This window comes from Olea europaea, unplaced genomic scaffold (assembly GCF_002742605.1).
Source record: "Olea europaea var. sylvestris unplaced genomic scaffold, O_europaea_v1 scaffold901, whole genome shotgun sequence".
Lineage (NCBI taxonomy): Eukaryota > Viridiplantae > Streptophyta > Magnoliopsida > Lamiales > Oleaceae > Olea > Olea europaea.
In genome coordinates, this window is record NW_019267483.1 from 209,575 (window position 1) to 229,921 (window position 20,347).

Consider the following 20,347-nt stretch of genomic DNA (forward strand, 5'->3'; position numbering starts at 1 on the left):
CACTTTGAAATGTCAGATTTGAGGATTCAACTCTAATTTTCTTCTCGAAAAATTGTCAAATATCAAGTATATCATTATGAAAAATGACTATGATTGAGATAAAGTTGACACAAACATTNATTTTCTTCTCGAAAAATTGTCAAATATCAAGTATATCATTATGAAAAATGACTATGATTGAGATAAAGTTGACACAAACATTTTCGATTTTTTGAGCATATTTGAAGGTGAAGGTAATAACTTCTCCAAAAATTTATAAGTACACATATGTAATGCTTCAAGGCCCCAACACATTCTCTTTAAATAGGTTGCTATATACAAATGGGAAAGCAGGGCATCACTTCTAAATGGGCAGACCACAGAAATTCCAAAACTTTGATCACCAGAAAAAAGGATATATGTGCATATATTACCATTTTATATAGAACCCAACAAAATAATGAACAAACGTTTAGATTTTTTTATTTTTATACATTGTCCAATATAACTTGCCACGCACATTGATTCATCACATCTTTACTCGAACAAGTCCAATTCAGAATCAGAATTTCTCCCATTTTGTTACCACAACTGGCCCTGGAATCATCTCATTTCCCATACTGCCAAGGGAAGAATTTCTTATCTTGAGGATATCGAGAGTTTCAATGTATTTCTGCACCCTCTTCACCTTCAAATTCATTAAATATTAAAGAAAATTATTAGAATATTTTCAAGAAAACTCGATGGGAATATTAAAAGATTTGATTTATAGTGTAAACATGTACCTGCATTCGTCTCTGCAATTTCATATCTCCATCAGCAGAAATTCCATCTAATTTAATTAGTTGTGTCATCAACAATTCAATCAAATTCAATAAAACTGTCTCCGCAACTTTCTTCCCACATTTAATTTCCAATTCAGTTAATGCCACCTACAAAAAATAATCAAGAAATCAGGAAAAAAGTAAAATCTTTTTAAACAAATTATACAACAAAATGGCAAAATTATCACCTGTTTTGCAAGTTTGTCGACTTCAAGTCTAATGGCTGCAATTTCTTTTGATGCCTTCTCCATTTTTGCAGTTTTTAACGATTCAAGATGTCGTCTCTCTTTGCTCAATTCGTCTTCGATTAGCATGATCTTTGATCCATCTTTCACTCCAGCAACATCAAGAAAAGTTTTTGAATCTCTCTCTTGGTCCTTGTATATCAATTTCTGATTCTGCGAAGCCAGTCCGGTAGGCCGGGCTAGCATTTTCTTCAATTCACCTGCACTTAAAAACATGATCCATTAACAAAAAAAATAATAATAAGATGATCAAGAAATTGAATTTTATGGAAAAACAGACTCAACATCTGATGGAATTATTTATAATCCTAATGCAAAGGCCTCAAAAATTGCATATGTTCAAACTAATGTTTAAATAACTGAATAGGGCATTGATCTGAAAAAAGTTTCAAGGGTCAAAATGTCGAACTGGATCGAATTTTGGGAATAGAAATTACCAAAACTTGCTTGAGAATTAATGTTGACTTCATGATAAGATCTGCCGAATTTAACTTTGACTTTGATGCTGGGAACATGAATGGAATTCTGATTAGAATCTGAACTTCTCCTTTGTACTAACATTCCTCCAGGCCTAACCTCCCACCTCTCAGAACCAACACCACCACTGGTGGCCGTGGATTTCACCGGCGAAGAAATTCCGGCAGCCTTAGTCTTCATTCTGCTAATATTATCTTTGTTCATGGTTGTATACATCAATTCTTGTTATATAGATCAAACAATATGGTCAATGCAATGTATGAGAAAGACTGCAAAAGTTGATGAAGATAAATTTAACTACTTGTCTGCTAAGCTAAGAACAAACCCATGTATGAAGAAAGAACAAAATTCTGAGCCACAATGTCAGACTAACAACAACAATATGGTCCGAATGTGTACATACAAATCCCTATAAGTAATGAACAACCACAATAAACTAAATATTGAGTCAGTTCAGAACATTTTAAGGGGTTTTAAAGGAAGTTTCATAAAAGGATTATGATAACGATACTTACAGAATCTATTTATATAAATGTATAAAGAGAGAGACAGAGAAAGAGTCGGGAAGAAGAATGGAAAGATAGGGGATGTTAATAAAGAAAGAGCTTATTTGCCTTTGTTGGGGGTGGTTGGTTTTCTTTATATTTTCTTTGCATTAAGCCATTTGTACCGAAAATTTTCCACAGAATTTGGCCAGATTACTGTCATGTGTGAGACCCACTAATAAGTGTGTTTTTGCACACTTATTTAGATCACAAACATGACTTAATTACGAGCAAAATATTTAAATTGTGACTTAATCTCGTTGAATTCATGCAATGTAGGTGTTTCTCTGGAAAAAGGACTAAAATTGAGCAAAGTAATAATTCAGGGACTAAGGATGCAAATATTCAAAGTTGAACTAAAAAGCAACCTGGGAATGCAAATATGCTTAGTATGAACTCGAACGCGATACAAGATGATTGGTAGAAGAAGGAATTGCAAATGGACTAAAATGAAGAAGAATGAAAGTTCAAGGACCAAAATTGACTTTTTCCATAGTTGGACCGCATAATGCTACCCTCAATGCGGTCGCATAGAGGTAGACCGATAATCAATTCTCAGAAAATTCTTACTCTATACAACCTCATAGAGACGCTCTATGCAGTCGCATAGAGCAATTCAGAGGCCATATTCGCAGTTTTCTTATTTCGCTAAAACTCTTATGGAAACAAGATTTTTAGGGTCCTATATAAATGAAAAATCAACCAGAACGAAGGGGACGCCGATTTTACAAGAAAAGGGAGATTTTGAAGGAGAAAACGAAGAGAGAACAAGAGGAAAATATCGCGCCAATTGAAGATTTGATTGAAACTTGATTCGGATGATGACGTTTCTTCAACTATTTTTGTATTTTCTTCTTTTTAGTATGTTAGGCTAGATTTTTCATGTACTAGGAGATCGATAAACCTTGCAATATTACTTTTGATTTTTGATTTGGAGATTTGACATATTTAAGTACATGTTCCGGAATTAAATGATTTATACGTTTTTAATTTCATATTATTATTGTGCACGTAATTATATGATTTTGGTGGCCTGTTTTATACATTCGAGAGAAGGAAAATAGGCTCGACATAGTTTAAATTATCATAGGGTCCGATAGAGGATAAAAATATACATCTATGCCTCGTGTGAATTGTTGAATATTCAAGAAATCATAATGCATTCCTGTATGTTAGTATTCGTCATAGAGATATAGTCGAATCACATATTGGGATAGGTTTGGCATTGTTCAAGAGAGATTGATAAATTAACATAGGAATATTGATTCATCAATTGTGGGAATGTGTGTCAAATTTGCATAATTTAGTATTGAACGAGTGTTGCTTGGGAATTTGTGATCCTAGTGCATTAGTAACTCATTAATTCTATAAATTATAGTAGATTGCATTCAGGTCATTTTGCATTTAATAAAAGTTTCTCTCATAATTGCATCATAGTTCACATCTCCCTTAGTTAAATCACAATAAATACATCCTACTTTTGTGTTTCTATTAAGGTCACAATAGATTGATTTGAACTAATTCAATCCTTATGGGATTAATACTTGGACTCATAATGCATTTTACTACTTGTTAACGAACCGTATACTTGTGGTGGGTTTTAAATCGAAAGAAAAAATTTCGTGGACACCCACCGTGAATAAAAAATTGCCAAAAAATACCCCCACCCCCTATGTGTGTGTTCTAGCAGGCTTCTGTATGAAGCCTGTTGTACACACAGCAGGGTTGATTTTCTTTTTGTAGTGTTTAAGAAATAATTTAAATAAATAAATGTGTTTTGGGCCATAGGCCTCTTGAAAGGTAGCATAGACGTCCAATTTACAAAGGTTTCTTCGGGCGGGACAAGGATCAATCTTCGAGCGTAAAGGCACAAAGGAGTTTGATCATTAAATTCATTTTTCGAGCAGGGACAAAAGTCGACCTTGATGATCTTATGCTTTTCCTTCTAATAGTCGGAAAGAACAAACATCTTTAGTTCTTGTAAATATTTCCTCTAGCAACATAAGTTCTTGAGTTTTCAGAAGACACGTTCGGTGGTATGTTTATATTTCAAAATGCGAAAGGTAAAGAAGGCAAAATAAAAGGACATATCAGAACTCACTTGATAGATAGTATTTTACTTGCCATCGCTATAACAATAGATAATTTAGATTAACGAAAATGGATTCACGTAATGGTCTCTGAATTAATTGAAAATAAGACTTTAATTTTTTTATTGTTGTTGTAATGTTTACTTAATTAATATGATGGATTTTGTGGGGTGTACAGTATAAGTGACACATTAAAAAAAATTGACATAATGAGGGAAACAAACTGCAAGAGGGTTTGACTTTTTTTATCATGTTTACACTAAGCATCCGTTTGGTAGCACTTTTTCACCATAAAAAATCAATTTTTGACCGTTATTTTAGTATTTCAACCGTTATTTTTTGCTTCTTTACTCATAGATGGGATCCACTTTTCTCTCTAACGATTAAAAAATCAATTCTCATAATCACTACTGAACATGTCTAAATAATTTAAATGGAGGGAGGCTAAGAATATTCTTTATGCTTCTGGTTTTTTGTTTATTTAAGTCCATAATATAATCTATGACCTTTCATGTACTTAAGAATATTATTGCAGCATTACCAAAAAACAAATATGTTTGGATAAAATTTTAAAAGCAATGATTGTTTACATAATTCCCATCTTATCCATTTTACAGTTTTGGAGTACAGGGTACCCCTACCAAGCACTCACAGCATGGGGTGGGTAGGTGGAGTTTTTGGCAATTTTTTATGCAAGTGGGTCCGCATGGGATCCACCTACTGTGAGGATCCGTAGGGGTTTCGAACCCCTACCCTCGTAAAACAACATTATTGATCCATTTATTGGGGAATAATTTTAAAGGCAACAAGACAAGTAAAAACCCACCCAAAAAAGGTTCGAAGAAAAAAAAAAGTTTACTAGAATCTCATGCCCAGTTAGGTGATAATAATTAAAAATTTCTTGAGTTGTCTGCCTTCTCAAGGGTTAATAAAATATACATGTAATTGTGATTGTCAAACAAATTTCAAATCTCGTAGATAAGCTCACACCAACAGATGGATATCTTTGATAATTTGGCAGGAACCTTCAGCTTAGTTATCTTAGATTTCTAATACACTATTCGCTTGTATGATGGTCTATACAATATTGAATATTATTAAATAAAAAAATAAATTAAATTTTTGTTGTTTTACGGTCAAACTTGACGTCTTTTCGAAAATGTTATTTTTGAACTACAATTTAAGAACATAATATGTAATGTAGCCTTCTGTTGAAGAACTTATGAATATTGTCTTCCTAGTATACAATCTAATAGAGTATATCAAACTTAGTCTTATCGTATTAATTTTACTCTAATATCATTCGATAAGGTTAAATGTATGGTATTTAAAAAAAAAAAAAAAAAAAATAGAAGGAAGGAAGGAAGAAGACAATGTCATTAATTGTATTGTTTAATCTTGTCTAATTTTATATACTAATGTGCCCTAAGACCGCTTCGATTAGGACATGGGGTGCTCTGCAAGAAGGCAGGCTTGCCAGAATGCTTCCAGTCATAAGCTGGACAAATTATAAGTTAGTTAGTGGTCAGTTCAAATTGCCAGATACACATTGATGTTAACTCCCTCTAAGCAAACATCCCAAGTGAATTGCTTTGTTTAGTAACCATCTTTTGAACAAATATACAAATGCATGTCTCCTCCCCTGAATTGATGCCTTCCTCTTTAACCAATTCAATTATTCAAAGCAACAACATTAATTGCCTTGTCAAGTTATTTTGGATCATTATCGCGTGCCTAATCAAATGGATGTAGGAGATGCATTTTTTTATCTTTTGATAATGATGGAGTTTTTTGGTTTTCTTTTCGCATCGATGGTCGTGATATATAAGTTCATGTGAATCAATATTGGTTCTTTTTGAATAACAAAGTGTTTCTTGTTTTAGCTCTCAGAAACACTTTTAAATAAGATCATTGGCATGATAATCATGCTCACTTTTTCATGATGATACGTGTTAAATAGTAAAGGACACATATACTTTGAGGGTAAATCATCAAAGACGGGTAGGGTTTGAAGCCACTTCTTGAAAGCACTCTAGGAAAAACTCTTAAGTCGCATCTCTCGTCCTCGAATAACAACCCTTTCCTCCGTTTCACTCTCGAATGTTCAAAAATACACTAATTGCCCCCAACTATCGTGACCCAACTTTTCCATGATGATACATGTTGGGAAGTAAATAATCAAGATGGGTGGGATCAATGCCAATATATCAATGGAATGCAAAAAACTTGTCTCTGGATAACACCCACGAAATGTTTCAAATAAAGTTCATTTGGCGCGAATAAGTGCCCCAACTTTTCTTGATAAAAACATGTTGAGTAGTAAATAATCATGATAGGTGGGGAATGAGGCCAGTTCATCATCAGATCATTCCTGGAGAAAACTACACAATAATAGGAGTCCCAAGCACTGAGGCACATGGATTGTGTAGTGTAAATCAGCAAACAAACGTAGGAGTGGACCATACATACCCTTCAGGCTTGGCTGCAAAGACAGCTTTCCAGCCGCCTTCATCAAGACAAACAACTTCATCCATTCATTCATTTATGCACACTTTTCTTTCTAGGTAGGGTTTCATATACTTGTAGCTACTGTACTTTCAATTTGGCCTCTAGCTGATGCATATTTCTTCACTTTTTCCTAAATTTTGGAATAGATATTAAAGAATACACCAGAATTTTGCCGAATAAAACTCATCCCCTAGTAATTGCATGGCCAGGCCTCGAAGGTATGAATTCTCAACCACTTGGATAATTTAATGTGGTCATTGATGCCTGATTTGAAAATGTGGACCGTCAAAGGCACGTTAACATGACATACTCCTTTGAATGAGTTGAATCAAACCTCAAGGATGGACGAAGTGATTATAATGAGATTTAATATAAATTCAATTTTCGATTCACTCACATGATCCAAGATGTCCAAGGAGGTGGGGTTCGGAATGAAATTTACACGATTATAAGAACCAGACTAGGTACATCCTGTTTAAGTTGTGAGATTTTGAATTTTCGTTTTTTACTAGGAATTTAAAGCATAAATAAAGATGCATTTTGCAATAATGTAAGTAATTGATTATTTATATTTCATTAATATTGAATGTTCTCTCTAAATTCTTGTCCCAGTTGTGATAAACACTTCCAGTTTCTTTTTTTTCTCCCCATGCTTCAACATCAAATACCAAGCTTACCACACGATTCGTAGGCTCGACTGTACGATACTATTAACACTGCATGCTCATGTTCGTGTCTTTAAGAACTAAAAACTTGATGAAGAAAATTACAGTTCTTCTCAATATCTAATGGTCAAACAGTCTGAATTCTTGACACAGTATGCATCCAGATAATCATAAGGTTAACTAATGATTGTCAAGTTTTTCGACTTGGGAAAATTGAACAAAGTCGACGTTCATATTACATTCAAAGATGAAAGGGAAATAACAATTTCGTTGCTGAATTAAATTTTACAAACTACAAAGAAACGAAGAAATGTAGCAGCAATCAGCACTTTAATATATTAGGAATGGCAACCCAAATCTCAAAAATAAATATCAAAGGTGCAATTTCTACCTTACTGATCTTTCCGAGCTTTAGCTCTGGACGGCCTTGCTGGCTTAATGATTTTGCCGAGCAGAATCAATGCTATTGGAATAACGGTTCCAACATAGTATACACTCCCATATGCAGCTAGGGTTTCATGCAGGCTTAATACCTGCGTGCCAAATAGCATCTTAACAGTGGTGATGGGCGTCTAATGCAAACGAGAATAATGAATGTTTAACAACTGGACTAACCATGAAACCCACGCAAGAGTAGTTAAGAACCAAAAGCGTGTAAGCAAAGTTCACGAATATGAATATCTTCTTAAATAGATTTGATTGGGTGGCTTGTTGCCATCTGTAAAGAACTGTTCATAGACCAAACAATTAAGAAGGCAGGCAGTTAAAATTAACCATCTCATTAAACATATTTGTAATTGTTACCTCTTGAACCAGCAATCATTACAGCAGACTGAATGAAGAATATGATGTAGCCAGGATACAATCCCTGTGATGTTATGAAATAATTTGATCAAGTGGTCAGATGGCTAATTTTGAATGGATTTAGCTGTAGAAATCAGCAAGGAAAAGGAAAAGTGCTGTTTTTGTGCATATGCTCTCAGATGTACACTTGCAATCAAATGATAAATATATTTACATGAAACAGGAGCCATTATATAACTAGAGGAGTAACAAAGATATTAGCATGCTTAAAGGCATGAATGTGAAAGAATATAGTATATTACCTTCTTTGATCTCTGATAATTGATTCATAATGGTGATTACGTATAGAAAGATTACAAGCATATGTGAAATAACCAAGAAGTTTTGGACACTGAAACAGAAAGACTATAAATGAAAGGGCTAATATCAAGGATAAACAATGGGAGAGTCATATATACATGATACGCAAGCCCGTGAACGAGAGTTTCGCATGGCAAATCAATGAATGATAAAATCAATGAATGATAATTTATCTTTCAGCTTTAATTTTTAATACCACATCAAGTAAATTTTTTAGCATTTTTAATTCATATACTGTAAAAGAATAGATAGTATTATGAAAATAATTTAATTGTTGACTTCCAGAAGAATTACGTGCCAACTAGAATTAACAAAAATAGTACATAGAAAAAACAGAACACATTTAATACATTGACAAAGTACAGCATTGTTTAACTTTCAGGACAGAAGGCTAGAATTTATACTTACATGCCAAACTGCACTGACGGTTTGGGTAGCTAGCAACTGGAAGAACCCTGGTTTCTTCCCCTTCTGAATGAGCCTCTCATAGACATCTAAATGAAATGAGATTAATTAGATAAGAAATAGAATTCATAATATAAATAATCAATTGTGACTCACCAGTACAGATTAAGTAACTCGTAAATGAGCAACATTCCTATAATTAAGGGATGCTAAAACCCAAACGAGTTGCAGAGAGTTTTGGAAGCCTTCAATTGGACATCACACAACTATTTACAACATTTACTAAGAAAAATGTCATAATAATTTGGCATCTCAAGTATGCATTTTCTTTTCACGAATAAAAGGCAGGCAGAAAAGGGATGAGCTAGGAGAGTTACACCTGAACAAAAAGACTCTAGCTTGTGGGGTCCTTAATCAAAATAAGTTTGTTAAAGAGATTATTGTTGTTGACACTGTTGAGACCACCATTAGACATCTTAGAGATTGAGTGAGGTAGGTCATTGTTAACTCCACAGCAACTCACGATACAATCTTTAAAGGGCCTGCTGCTATGAGAATGTAAACCCAATAATTAACTTGACCTGACAATGAATCAGATCTAGAAGACACTCTTATAGACATGATTCATTAATTCAAGTGCAGGTTGAAGTATTTGAGCAATTTTTATGTGTTTGATCAAGATTTGCTTATCAGCAGGGTTTGAAGAACGGGTGTAGATCAGTGTGTATCCAAATTTAAATGATACACTACAGTGTAAAAGATAGATTACATAAATATAGGCACGTGTGTACATGGAAATGAACACATGCATTAATATTCTAATACAACATCTAACATAGATCATTTCATAAGATATTTAGGTATGACTATTTCTATTTTTCCTATAATCAGGTTCTTTTTGCAGAAAGCTCTGTCTATTCAGGTGATGTACAATTTCTAGCGTAGCATTTGATTCACAAAATGTGTCCAATTGTCACCAATGAGCTTATAGGTTACCTTTACAAACACAGTTAGCCAAAAGAACATGAAATTCTAGAGAAAACGTGAACTCACAGTGTCTAAGCCAAGTGCTGACTTGAATATTCCATACAAGTGGCAACTGCACGGAACTCGTAGCCAGCTCAACACCTACTATATCAACATTCTTTGCACGGTCCCATCGTGATTTGGGTGGATTCGAATCTGTCCAGCCACTGAATCCCAGGCCAGAAATAATAATAGAAGCTTCTGAGATTGACCAGATGAAATAATATTTCCAACGAGCAGTAAAGCCAGACATGTACTGGTAACTCAGACGTTTCCAGAACCCCCATTCTTGATACACTGGTTCTGTAAACCGGGAAAGTGGATAATGTGGTACAAGGTACAGATACAAGCCCATACAGATAGCAGCTTGGAGAACAGCCCTGAAAGTTGGCCAATATGGAGAGGGGGACGAACCCTTTTCTGTAGGTTTCCAATTCTGCAGAAGATAATATTCGAGCAGCCTCTACTTAATGGAAACGAAAAAAGCAAGGGTAGAAGCATAATACAAGAACATAAATAACATACCCCTTTCCTCTCAGTCCATTCAAGATAATCTTTCATTTCATACACTGGACCAGCAAAGTGACTTCCACAACAGAGACAGTAACCTAAATACTCAATTGATGATGGCAACTTGAGCAAGCGGTTTTTCTTTTGCACCTCCAGTAGATCTTCCTCTTTCAGTAATCCATCATTATAATTAATGACGCATGAAATGATTTTCAGAGTTATCACCATCAGGGCTCCTGTGAGTTGAGAAAACCAAAATCATGAAACAATTGCCAGTATCAACAAAATAAAGGAAATTTTCACACAATTAATTCAACCAGTATCGGTGAAAGCAAAACAAAATGGAATTTTAATGTAGTATTCTTTCAATAATAACATGCTGACAAGTCAACAAATCTTTAAGCTATTCAAGACTTCAAAAAAATAAAATAAAATAAAATATTTCATATTTTCTGACATAATAAAAGTTATCCAAGCTAGATGTAATGCATTTTAAATATCCAAGTTGCTCATTGGACATCTACCATAATGGACATGCATGCAGGACGCACGCTCCAAATAACAAATAAGCATGCAATCTTAATTTAGTCAGTTTCAAAATATTGATTTTAGAAAACTCAATCACACCAAGGCGCTCTAAATATTTTCAACGCTGAACATAATTTATCACAAAAAGGTGAGTCGCTAAAGAAAATGTGGATAAATTAATATTTACAGTAGTATCAGGCAAAGAAGAGTATTAAAATGTTGCAGTACTGCTGTGAAAATGAGATGCGTACTCATAGACAATTGATGTCGAGCTTCTGAGGTTTCTTAAATATCTTATCTTCAATTCCTGTTTTGCTCAGGACAATAATACCAAATATAGCAAAAAGGTAAATCTGTTGCCTCCAATAACAAAAAGAGGCCTAGTCTACTCTTGTGAATAGTTGGATCCTATCATATCTAACACGAGCAGTTATATGCTTGTACACCTGGTGTGTGTCTGAACTTTTAGAAATTAGTAAAAGAAAATTAAGGGACATGTGTGCTCTTCTGCCATTATTATTTAAGGTATAAAGAACAAAGGAAAGGAGGAAGACATTTTAAGATAAAGACATTTGTGCATCATATATAGATATAAATACATATATATAGCGGTAGCAGACTAGCAGCCCTTAATTTTACTTTTGCACATTTATAAGGAACAAATTTGGACTGGACTAGCTTTATGTAGACCCATGCAAGTAGTACATACGTACATTAGTATCAGCTTGGACAGGGATTTCAAACTCTATGAAAGGCAGGGAAAAATGTCAATTCTTCCGAAAATCCTTTATCAAATTACTTGAAAAGAATATATGGTAGCATATATATTTTAGAGAACTAATGCTTAAATCTCTCTTCGTGCTGTGTCACCATGGCTTAAAAGAATAATCCACAAAAATATATATGTGTCATTGAATAATGATAAAATACTTGCCAATCAAATGAAGAAACCAAAGTAATAGTAGTGACTGAGATGGTGCTAACCTGTAGCATCAATTCCTCCTTCCTTCCATGCATCGCCACTCATGTAGTATACATGACTACATGTGTATTCCAACAGCAAACAGTTCAGAAATTAGTTTTAAATGGCATAGACTTCAAATACGTCATCGTGTCTCCTATTTATGATATGTCCACAATAAATAAAACAAAGGCATCGACCATACAAAATAAACATACAAAACATTCATGAAAAATGTCTCTCAGCAAATTAAAATGTTTGTTATCAACAAAACCAAATCCCAGAAAACATGATAAACCACATGCAACTGTCAAATGATTGCTGGATGATTTTTTCAGTAACTCTTCCCAAATTCATAGAATTGTCAGAAATCGTAGCACGGCAAAGGTCCAATTTTCACTTATTGCATACTATCCTATTATGATATGTCCACAATAAATAAAACAAAGGCATCGACCATACAAAATAAACATACAAAACATTCATGAAAAATGTCTCTCAGCAAATTAAAATGTTTGTTATCAACAAAACCAAATCCCAGAAAACATGATAAACCACATGCAACTGTCAAATGATTGCTGGATGATTTTTTCAGTAACTCATCCCAAATTCATAGAATTGTCAGAAATCGTAGCACGGCAAAGGTCCAATTTTCACTTATTGCATACTATCCTATTATCTCCAAAATGTGTGATTACGAACAATTATGTAATTTCTGTTTGATGGTTGTGTACATCAAATATATAGGCAATAACTTTGAGAATCTAGGCAGACTAATATAATCCAAAGCTAAGTAAAAATTTTTAAAAATTTGTTATTTAAAACTATTTGTTGGATGTTAGTAGATCGCATCCTTAATTAATGAGCTGTTGAATTGGAAGATCATCTATAACATGAGGTAGTACATGTTGTGAAATATTTATGACATTTCTTGAAGGCTTAAGTGAGATATCCAACCCCCTTGAGAATCTAGGCAGACTAATATAATCCAAAGCTAAGTAAAAATTGTTAAAAATTTGTTATTTAAAACTATTTGTTCGATGTTAGTAGATCGCATCCTTAATTAATGAGCTGTTGAATTGGAAGATCATCTATAACATGAGGTAGTACATGTTGTGAAATATTTATGACATTTCTTGAAGGCTTAAGTGAGATATCCAACCCCCTTGAGAATCTAGGCAGACTAATATAATCCAAAGCTAAGTAAAAATTGTTAAAAATTTGTTATTTAAAACTATTTGTTCGATGTTAGTAGATCGCATCCTTAATTAATGAGCTGTTGAATTGGAAGATCATCTATAACATGAGGTAGTACATGTTGTGAAATATTTATGACATTTCTTGAAGGCTTAAGTGAGATATCCAACCCCCTTGAGAATCTAGGCAGACTAATATAATCCAAAGCTAAGTAAAAATTGTTAAAAATTTGTTATTTAAAACTATTTGTTCGATGTTAGTAGATCGCATCCTTAATTAATGAGCTGTTGAATTGGAAGATCATCTATAACATGAGGTAGTACATGTTGTGAAATATTTATGACATTTCTTGAAGGCTTAAGTGAGATATCCAACCCCCTTGAGAATCTAGGCAGACTAATATAATCCAAAGCTAAGTAAAAATTGTTAAAAATTTGTTATTTAAAACTATTTGTTCGATGTTAGTAGATCGCATCCTTAATTAATGAAGCTATACCTAATGTTAACCACCAAAAGGGTGGCGCTGCACTGTTCAAGCACGCAAAGGTCGTATTCGGCAATTCAGATGTGCACTTGCACTTAGCATTGTCAAAAAGACATAAGGAGCCTTAAGTTTTTCTAATGAAAACTACAACAGCAATGACGTGGCAAGAAGAGAAGGATCATGCACTCGTGACATGGAGGCAGAGTGACAAATCATGCATATGTGAATATGTGATGCATATATGGCAAGTCAAAACCATCCAATCGGGAGTTGCTTAATGGCTGGATATGATGATTAAATGCCACCAACAACAGGTAATTGCACGCCAAAGAGAATGCGATTTTTAGCAGATAGGTTCTTTTTTAATCTTCAGCTATCCAAAACAAGTTTGATCTATCTTAAACCGATCCGTGCCAAAAAAAATTCCAGAATTTCAAAATCGACCTCAAAGGACCTATAGACATTCCCCTTGAAATTATTGAAAACATATCAGGAAAAAAAAATTCTCCCTAGAAATAGTCTATTATCATATACACCTTTTAGTGTTTGAGTTCATTTCGGTTGAAAATAGTACAGCCGAATGTTGATTTGCTGATCAAGGTTATCATATTGTAGCAGTGGTTTTGGATTTAGTGTTTTACATTGGTATGTACATCAATTTTTCAACTCAGCACTAGTTCATATCTCAGTTTTACATTGGATGGTTCTGTTCTTGTTTTATGTCTGCTTATTTTCCAATGAAAATTCCATGAACTGCAGCTTTTGATGTTTCAACAATAAAAATTATCCAATGCTCCCATCATTGTAATATCTTCCTATAGTTGAAGTTAGCACCATCAGCATGTAAATCAAGACTCAAGCACAAATTCTGTGGCACCCAGTAGAACCAAAAACCAGGGAAAGATTAAACATTGCAAGTGTTACGCTAATAAGTAACAGATATTCGTGCAACTATATTTATCAAAAGGAAGATCGAAGCATATTCAAGCCAAATACGTTTGCATCATCGAAATTAGATAGAATCTATAAGCATTTCCCATAACCACCAATTTATGCTAGAAAACATACTTCTTAAATAAATCCAACAGTCGGAACAAAAGGAATTCCAGAACCAAACAAACGTCCATCAAACAAAAACAACAATTCTCAGGCAAACTTTAATTTAACAACAGATCGAAAACTGTGAGAAGGGCGATAGAGAAAGTCAAATACCATCCAATGAGGTAGCCAAAGGCCAAGAAGAACGTAATTATCCCACAATACTTCCGGCACAGGACCATCGAGGCGTAGCCCAAGAACATAGGCACCAGAAAATGAAGATTCGAAGAAAATCCAAATGACAGATACGACAGAACAGCCCCAGTCGTGGCGGCATAAAGATGGCGCGCCACGGGTCCACCTGGTACAAACCGGTGGAATAAACTAACCGGGATGGTTGCCGCGAAGCAAAGCAAGAATCGGAGTACCGGCACCGAGAGTCCGATCGCCGACGCCATGGATTCCATCTCCGGCAGCGCCATATTCGATTCGATTCCGATTGGATTGTAAACTATTTATCAGTATTGAGTCTGGTCTGCGGTTCAACTACTACTATTACTGGTTATAAATGGCCCAACAATCTAGATGTATTTATATAAATAGCTCAACAATCTAGACGTATTTATTGAAAATGACAAAGGGATTGAAAGAATGGCAATGGATACAAGGATTTTCGAGCCAGACCGAACTAGGGAAAGACAAAAACTCTGCGGAGAAAATGATATCGAAAATTCAATAAAATAATTTTTCTGAACAGACTTTTGGCTTTGACCAGTTTATAGTTCTTCGAAAAATTCTATTTGTACCTGTTGGATGACACGCCCCATGATAGAATGTGTTGGCTTAAATGAAATAAAAAAACATTAAAACTTGCTGGCAGTAAAGAATTTAAAAGAGGAAATTACATCTACACAAGTGTTTAAAGATTGAATTTCAAAAATAAGATTGAAAGTTTATTTATGCAAAAATCATGTAACAATTTTATATTTTAATAATAATAATAATAATTCAATTATATACTCTCACGCTATCCCATCCATCAAATTAAAATCCTAATTATTTTCTCCCCCCTATTTTCCCTCTCTTCCCATCCTGTCTCTCTTTCTCTGTGAACTAGTCTAGAGAGAGACACAACCGAAGAAGACTTAGGGAAATGGAAGGTGGAGCTCAGCCAAAGAGAGACACGACCAAAGCAGCCTCCGATTAAGAACATCCCGACTATGTTTCCAATAAATCTTCAAGACTCAATTGACAAAATTGGAGCCGCCATGGGGAAGGTGCGATCTAAGGTTTGGTTGAGAGAAGAAGGATATGTAAGCGGCGTTTTGGTGGTGGCGGTGGTTTGTTGTTGTTTTTGTTGTTGTTGTTGTTGACGGTGGTTATGGTGGTGTTGTTTTGGGAGCGGATCTGTGTGTGGTGTTGTGGTGCAGGTTGTAGTTGTATGGTGGTTTGGTGTAGGCAGCGGTTTTGTGTTGGTGGTCATTTTGTTGTTGTTGGCGATGGTGGTGTCGAGGGCAAATCTATGTGTGGTGGTGTGTTACAGGCGGCAGTTGCGTGGTGGTGATCGTTTTTGTTGTTGTTGACGGTGGTTGTGACGGGGCTGCAGATATGTGAGTGATGGTTATCTGTAATTAAGGGCTAGAATGGTGGCCAATTTTTGTCTCTCCGTGGCTGTCGGAGGTTTTGGCAGTGGTGATATGGGTAGTGTTGGTGAGGTTGAGGGTTGAGTATTGTTGGTGTGTTTGGTGGTGGAGGTCGTGGTGGGCTGGTAGGTTCAAATCTGGTTGGTGATGGTGATGATAGTAGTGAGATAGTAATCTTGTGGGTCGTGGTGTTGTGTTGTGTTGTTGTTGTTGTTGGCGGTGGTTGTGGTTGTGGGGCGGAGGCGACGGTGATGACGGGATGGGATAAAGAATATTTGTGACCAACTATTTGATTGATTTATGACTAAGTATTGGTGATGGATACCAATAGGAGGTTGAGTATTTACTGTATGTGACCAACTATTTGTTCTTTATGACTAGCTGTTAAACTATGAACTTAAAAATTGATAATTTGTGATTAAAAAAATAATTTGTGATTTAGAAATAAATTGTGACCTATATAATTTTTTATTTGTGATCTCGAAATAAATTGCGACCTATAAAATTTTTAATTGAAATAATCTGTAACTAATAAATTTGATAATATGCAATCAATAAATAAATTGTGACTTATAATTATAAATTTGTGATCACTAATTGTGTAACTGTAATTTTATTATATTTATTTAATAAATATTTTTAATTAATTATATATATAACTAAATTTTGAATTTTTAAACTATACACCTTATTTTTGAATTGATCTAAGCTATAAGCCTAAATTTTGATTTTTTCCCAATTTAAAATGTTATATTTTGAATCCACTTTAGACCCGACCCAACCGATTTAAAAGGGTCCAATAAGCAATCAAATGACCCAGTTCCTCATTCTCTTCACTTGCAGACGTAGAAGCGCGAAGTAATCCTCTTTCCCAAATTTCCCCCCAAAATATTCCCACCTCAATTGATCATCACTTACTTTGCCTCTACCCTCCTCTATGTTGGCACTGCAATTACAAGGAATTGTTGACCTTATTCTTGTGTTAATCAAAAAGATGGGAGACAAAGGTAATGGGTATTTTCTAATTTTGTCAACTTCAATTTTAACTTTCTGCATGTGGAAGTGGCTTTAATTCTAATCCAGTTTTGATATTCAACTTGGTCTCCTCATTCAAGGGAGATGTAACTAGCGTGCGCAGCCATTTTAATTCGAGTTAGGTTTGCATCATTTTTGTCTGTTGCTGCAGGTACTAAAATTTGTTGCTCTCGTATTGTATAGTATTAAGTTTTTTTTTTTTTTAATATTTTTATGGTATATAACTATTATATATCAAATATTGGCAAATGTAGTTCATTCGATACAAATAGACATGGTTGGACCTCTCTTAATCTTGTTAAATTTCTACTAACTAGTACGAAGTACGTGCATTGTACGTCTTATGTGCAGAATGAATGATATACGTAATATTTTTAAAGTAAGACAATTTATAATGTTAAAGGAAAAAAATTAAATTGTTAATATACATATAAATAAAAGTTTTATGAAAAATACCTATATAAACTGAAAATGTTGAATAAATTGAAATGAAATATAATGATTTGTTTATGCTAGACTTTGGTTGGATCCCTATTTTCAATTATTGCGATGACATCGACCAATTTGTGGTATAAATAGACATAAAGAAAAATCAAATTAAAATATGTACATTTGATTAAGTTTAAAATATTTATGTATAAGTAAAATAAAGGTACGTAAATAATTTTCAAAATAAAAAATTACTCATTTTTCTGTACCATAAACTTTTTTACCTAAGAAATAAAAATAAAGAATATCTTATCTAAACATATTTTGAAACAAAAAAATTACATATTTTAAATTAGAAACCAAAGTTACATTCAAAATAGATATTGATAGGTCTGGGCATAGTTTGGTTTGGGTTCGTTTCGACTCCAATCCGAAACCAAAACCAAATTAATCAATTTGGGTGAATTTCAACTCAAACCAACCCACCCTAACACTTAAACCAAACCGACTCAAACTGTTTTGGTTTGGTTCGATTAGTCGGTTTGGACTTTTAGTCCAACTTGAATTTCCAAAAAAATAATTAAAAAAATAATAATAAAACAAAAAATTATATATATATATAATCTGTATTTTCTTTTTCTTTGTAGTACTTTGTTTAACTTGTTGCTGTATTTCTTCAATCTTATCAAACATTATATATATATATATTGGACCCAATTACATTACAAGAACTAAAATAATTTTATATTACAAGAATTATTGACTCACAAATAAAATTAAGTTAATAGAGACAGATCGATAGAAAAATTAAGAATTTTGTTGCCTTTTTATATATTATGTAGTTTGAATATCTAAGTTGGAAAAAAAAAGGCTAATTATAACATAATGAGTTTGTGAAATGAAATTTTCAGCACTATTACTTATCGGTAATATCATAGATTGGAGGGAATCGTGATATAGTTTTGAGATCAAGGCTCATCTTTTGATTTTTATTTTTCTTATATTAAAAAAAAAAAGGATAAACGTGTAACTAGGTTGGGTTGGTTCGATTAACCAGCGGTTTGAGGCGTCAAACCATGACCGAACCAATTCACCATGATTTTGGTTAAAAGAAAATCAAACCAAACTAATCACCTGTGTCAAACCGACCCGATTTGTTGGCTTGATTGGTTTGATCGGTTTTTCGATTTTTCTGTGTAAGCCTAAATATCGAAGTGAAATATTTTAAACAAAAGCTTTCCTTTTCTTTTGAATGGGATTAATACAAATGGAGGAATAAAAATTCTCCATTTAAATGTATCGAGATAAAAATCTTTTTTTTCTCTATATATTTATATTTAATAAGTAATAGGCTTACCATCATTTTTATGTTATACAAAAATGAACAGGCAATAATAAATACTCGATACTATATTAATCATTTTTTAGAACACATAATATTAATTTTTATTAATGTTTAAAAAATTGAATTTAGTGAAAATGTGTATTTGAGATGCAAAGCTTGTATTTAGTGCATGGATACAAATATGAGAAGTGTAAGTAACTCCTAATTATTAAGAGTAATTAGTAAGATTTTTAAGATCGATTGATAATTTTTCTCATCATTGATTATTTTCCTTCTAATTGTTGATCACATTTAAGCAAACTCAATTAAATAATAACCTAATGGATGGATTATAATGTAAATTATGAAAATTAATAAGGGCTTTGTCGATGAAAAATAAAAATTCAATGGATGAATTATAATGTAAATCATGAAGATTAATAAGTGTTTTATTGATGAAAAATAAAAAATTGTTTTGTTGATGGAAAATAAAAATTGTAAGAACAAAATACTCAATTGAATGATAAGTCACTAAATTTTCATTGCTTTTTTTTTTTTAAATAATTGAATGTTAGTTTCTGCCACGCGTTTTATGTAACGTGATTTAACCATAAGCGTATGGTATCAAGTTTTGTAGTATATTAAGGAATTGAAAAGTGTCGAACCCACACGAATTGATATTCAACTTCTATTAAGTACTATAATTGTGTCCGCGTTTACTTTATCTAGACAATCGGATGTTAAATTGATATTTGAATGCTAAACTAATGTCGATGAATTAAATAATGCAAGGAAAGTGAGGCAATTTCTAAAGATTAAATCAAATTAAGTAATATCTATGGAGTGATTTCACCGTATTATTGACATAATTCTCAACCCCTATAGATATTTTTATCAACAATTTCTCGACTTCATAGGCAAGAATCATAAATTAATTATATTTCCCTCTCTCGAGCGTCAAATAGAACTTATCTCTATATTTTAATCACAATATCTCTATTCCGAATTAAATATATAAAGATTATCAAGCACTTGGTTCTTGTTTTAACCTCAAAAATTTGCACTTTCTCTCGAAACCTATAAATCTAGGTTATATTGTTCTTAGATCATGCCTAAATTTTTCTCTCTCGAGCGTGAAATTTAGAGCATCAATTCATTCAATTGATGATCAGGCAACTGAAAGCATTAAGCAAGAACAATACAAATCAATTCTGGAAAAATAAACGGAAATACTATAAAGAAATTAAATTATGTCTCAAATAGGTTACAT

General features: G+C 33.3%; 2 protein-coding genes across 2 annotated transcripts; both read right to left on the bottom strand.

Annotated features, from left to right (window-relative positions):
• Positions 1 to 270: 270 nt before the first annotated feature.
• Positions 271 to 2,110, bottom strand: LOC111392207 (BAG family molecular chaperone regulator 1-like). Its single transcript, XM_023017492.1, has 4 exons — positions 1,486 to 2,110; positions 992 to 1,248; positions 765 to 911; positions 271 to 667 (listed from the first exon to the last, which is right to left on the bottom strand). Exons 1-4 carry the CDS (start codon positions 1,739 to 1,741, stop codon positions 542 to 544), a joined length of 786 nt encoding a protein of 261 aa, XP_022873260.1. The 5' UTR covers positions 1,742 to 2,110; the 3' UTR covers positions 271 to 541.
• A 5,382-nt stretch (positions 2,111 to 7,492) lies between these two features.
• Positions 7,493 to 15,515, bottom strand: LOC111392196 (lysophospholipid acyltransferase 1). The gene is made up of 8 exons (XM_023017473.1): positions 14,821 to 15,515; positions 11,951 to 12,006; positions 10,454 to 10,674; positions 9,956 to 10,364; positions 8,906 to 8,991; positions 8,138 to 8,201; positions 7,949 to 8,061; positions 7,493 to 7,866 (listed from the first exon to the last, which is right to left on the bottom strand). Exons 1-8 carry the CDS (start codon positions 15,126 to 15,128, stop codon positions 7,726 to 7,728), a joined length of 1,398 nt encoding a protein of 465 aa, XP_022873241.1. The 5' UTR covers positions 15,129 to 15,515; the 3' UTR covers positions 7,493 to 7,725.
• Positions 15,516 to 20,347: the final 4,832 nt, after the last annotated feature.

Excerpts from the sequence above, each read along its gene's own strand:
- LOC111392196 (XM_023017473.1), bottom strand. The coding sequence starts at position 15,128 with ATGGCGCTGCCGGAGATGGAATCCATGGCGTCGGCGATCGGACTCTCG. Across the intron at positions 8,202-8,905 it reads CCGTCAGTGCAGTTTGGCAT|GGATTGTATCCTGGCTACAT; the intron begins GTAAGTATAAAT and ends ATAACATCACAG. Across the intron at positions 7,867-7,948 it reads ACTCTTGCGTGGGTTTCATG|GTATTAAGCCTGCATGAAAC; the intron begins GTTAGTCCAGTT and ends TTTGGCACGCAG.
- LOC111392207 (XM_023017492.1), bottom strand. The coding sequence starts at position 1,741 with ATGTATACAACCATGAACAAAGATAATATTAGCAGAATGAAGACTAAG. Across the intron at positions 912-991 it reads TCGACAAACTTGCAAAACAG|GTGGCATTAACTGAATTGGA; the intron begins GTGATAATTTTG and ends TATTTTTTGTAG. Across the intron at positions 668-764 it reads AATTGCAGAGACGAATGCAG|GTGAAGAGGGTGCAGAAATA; the intron begins GTACATGTTTAC and ends ATGAATTTGAAG.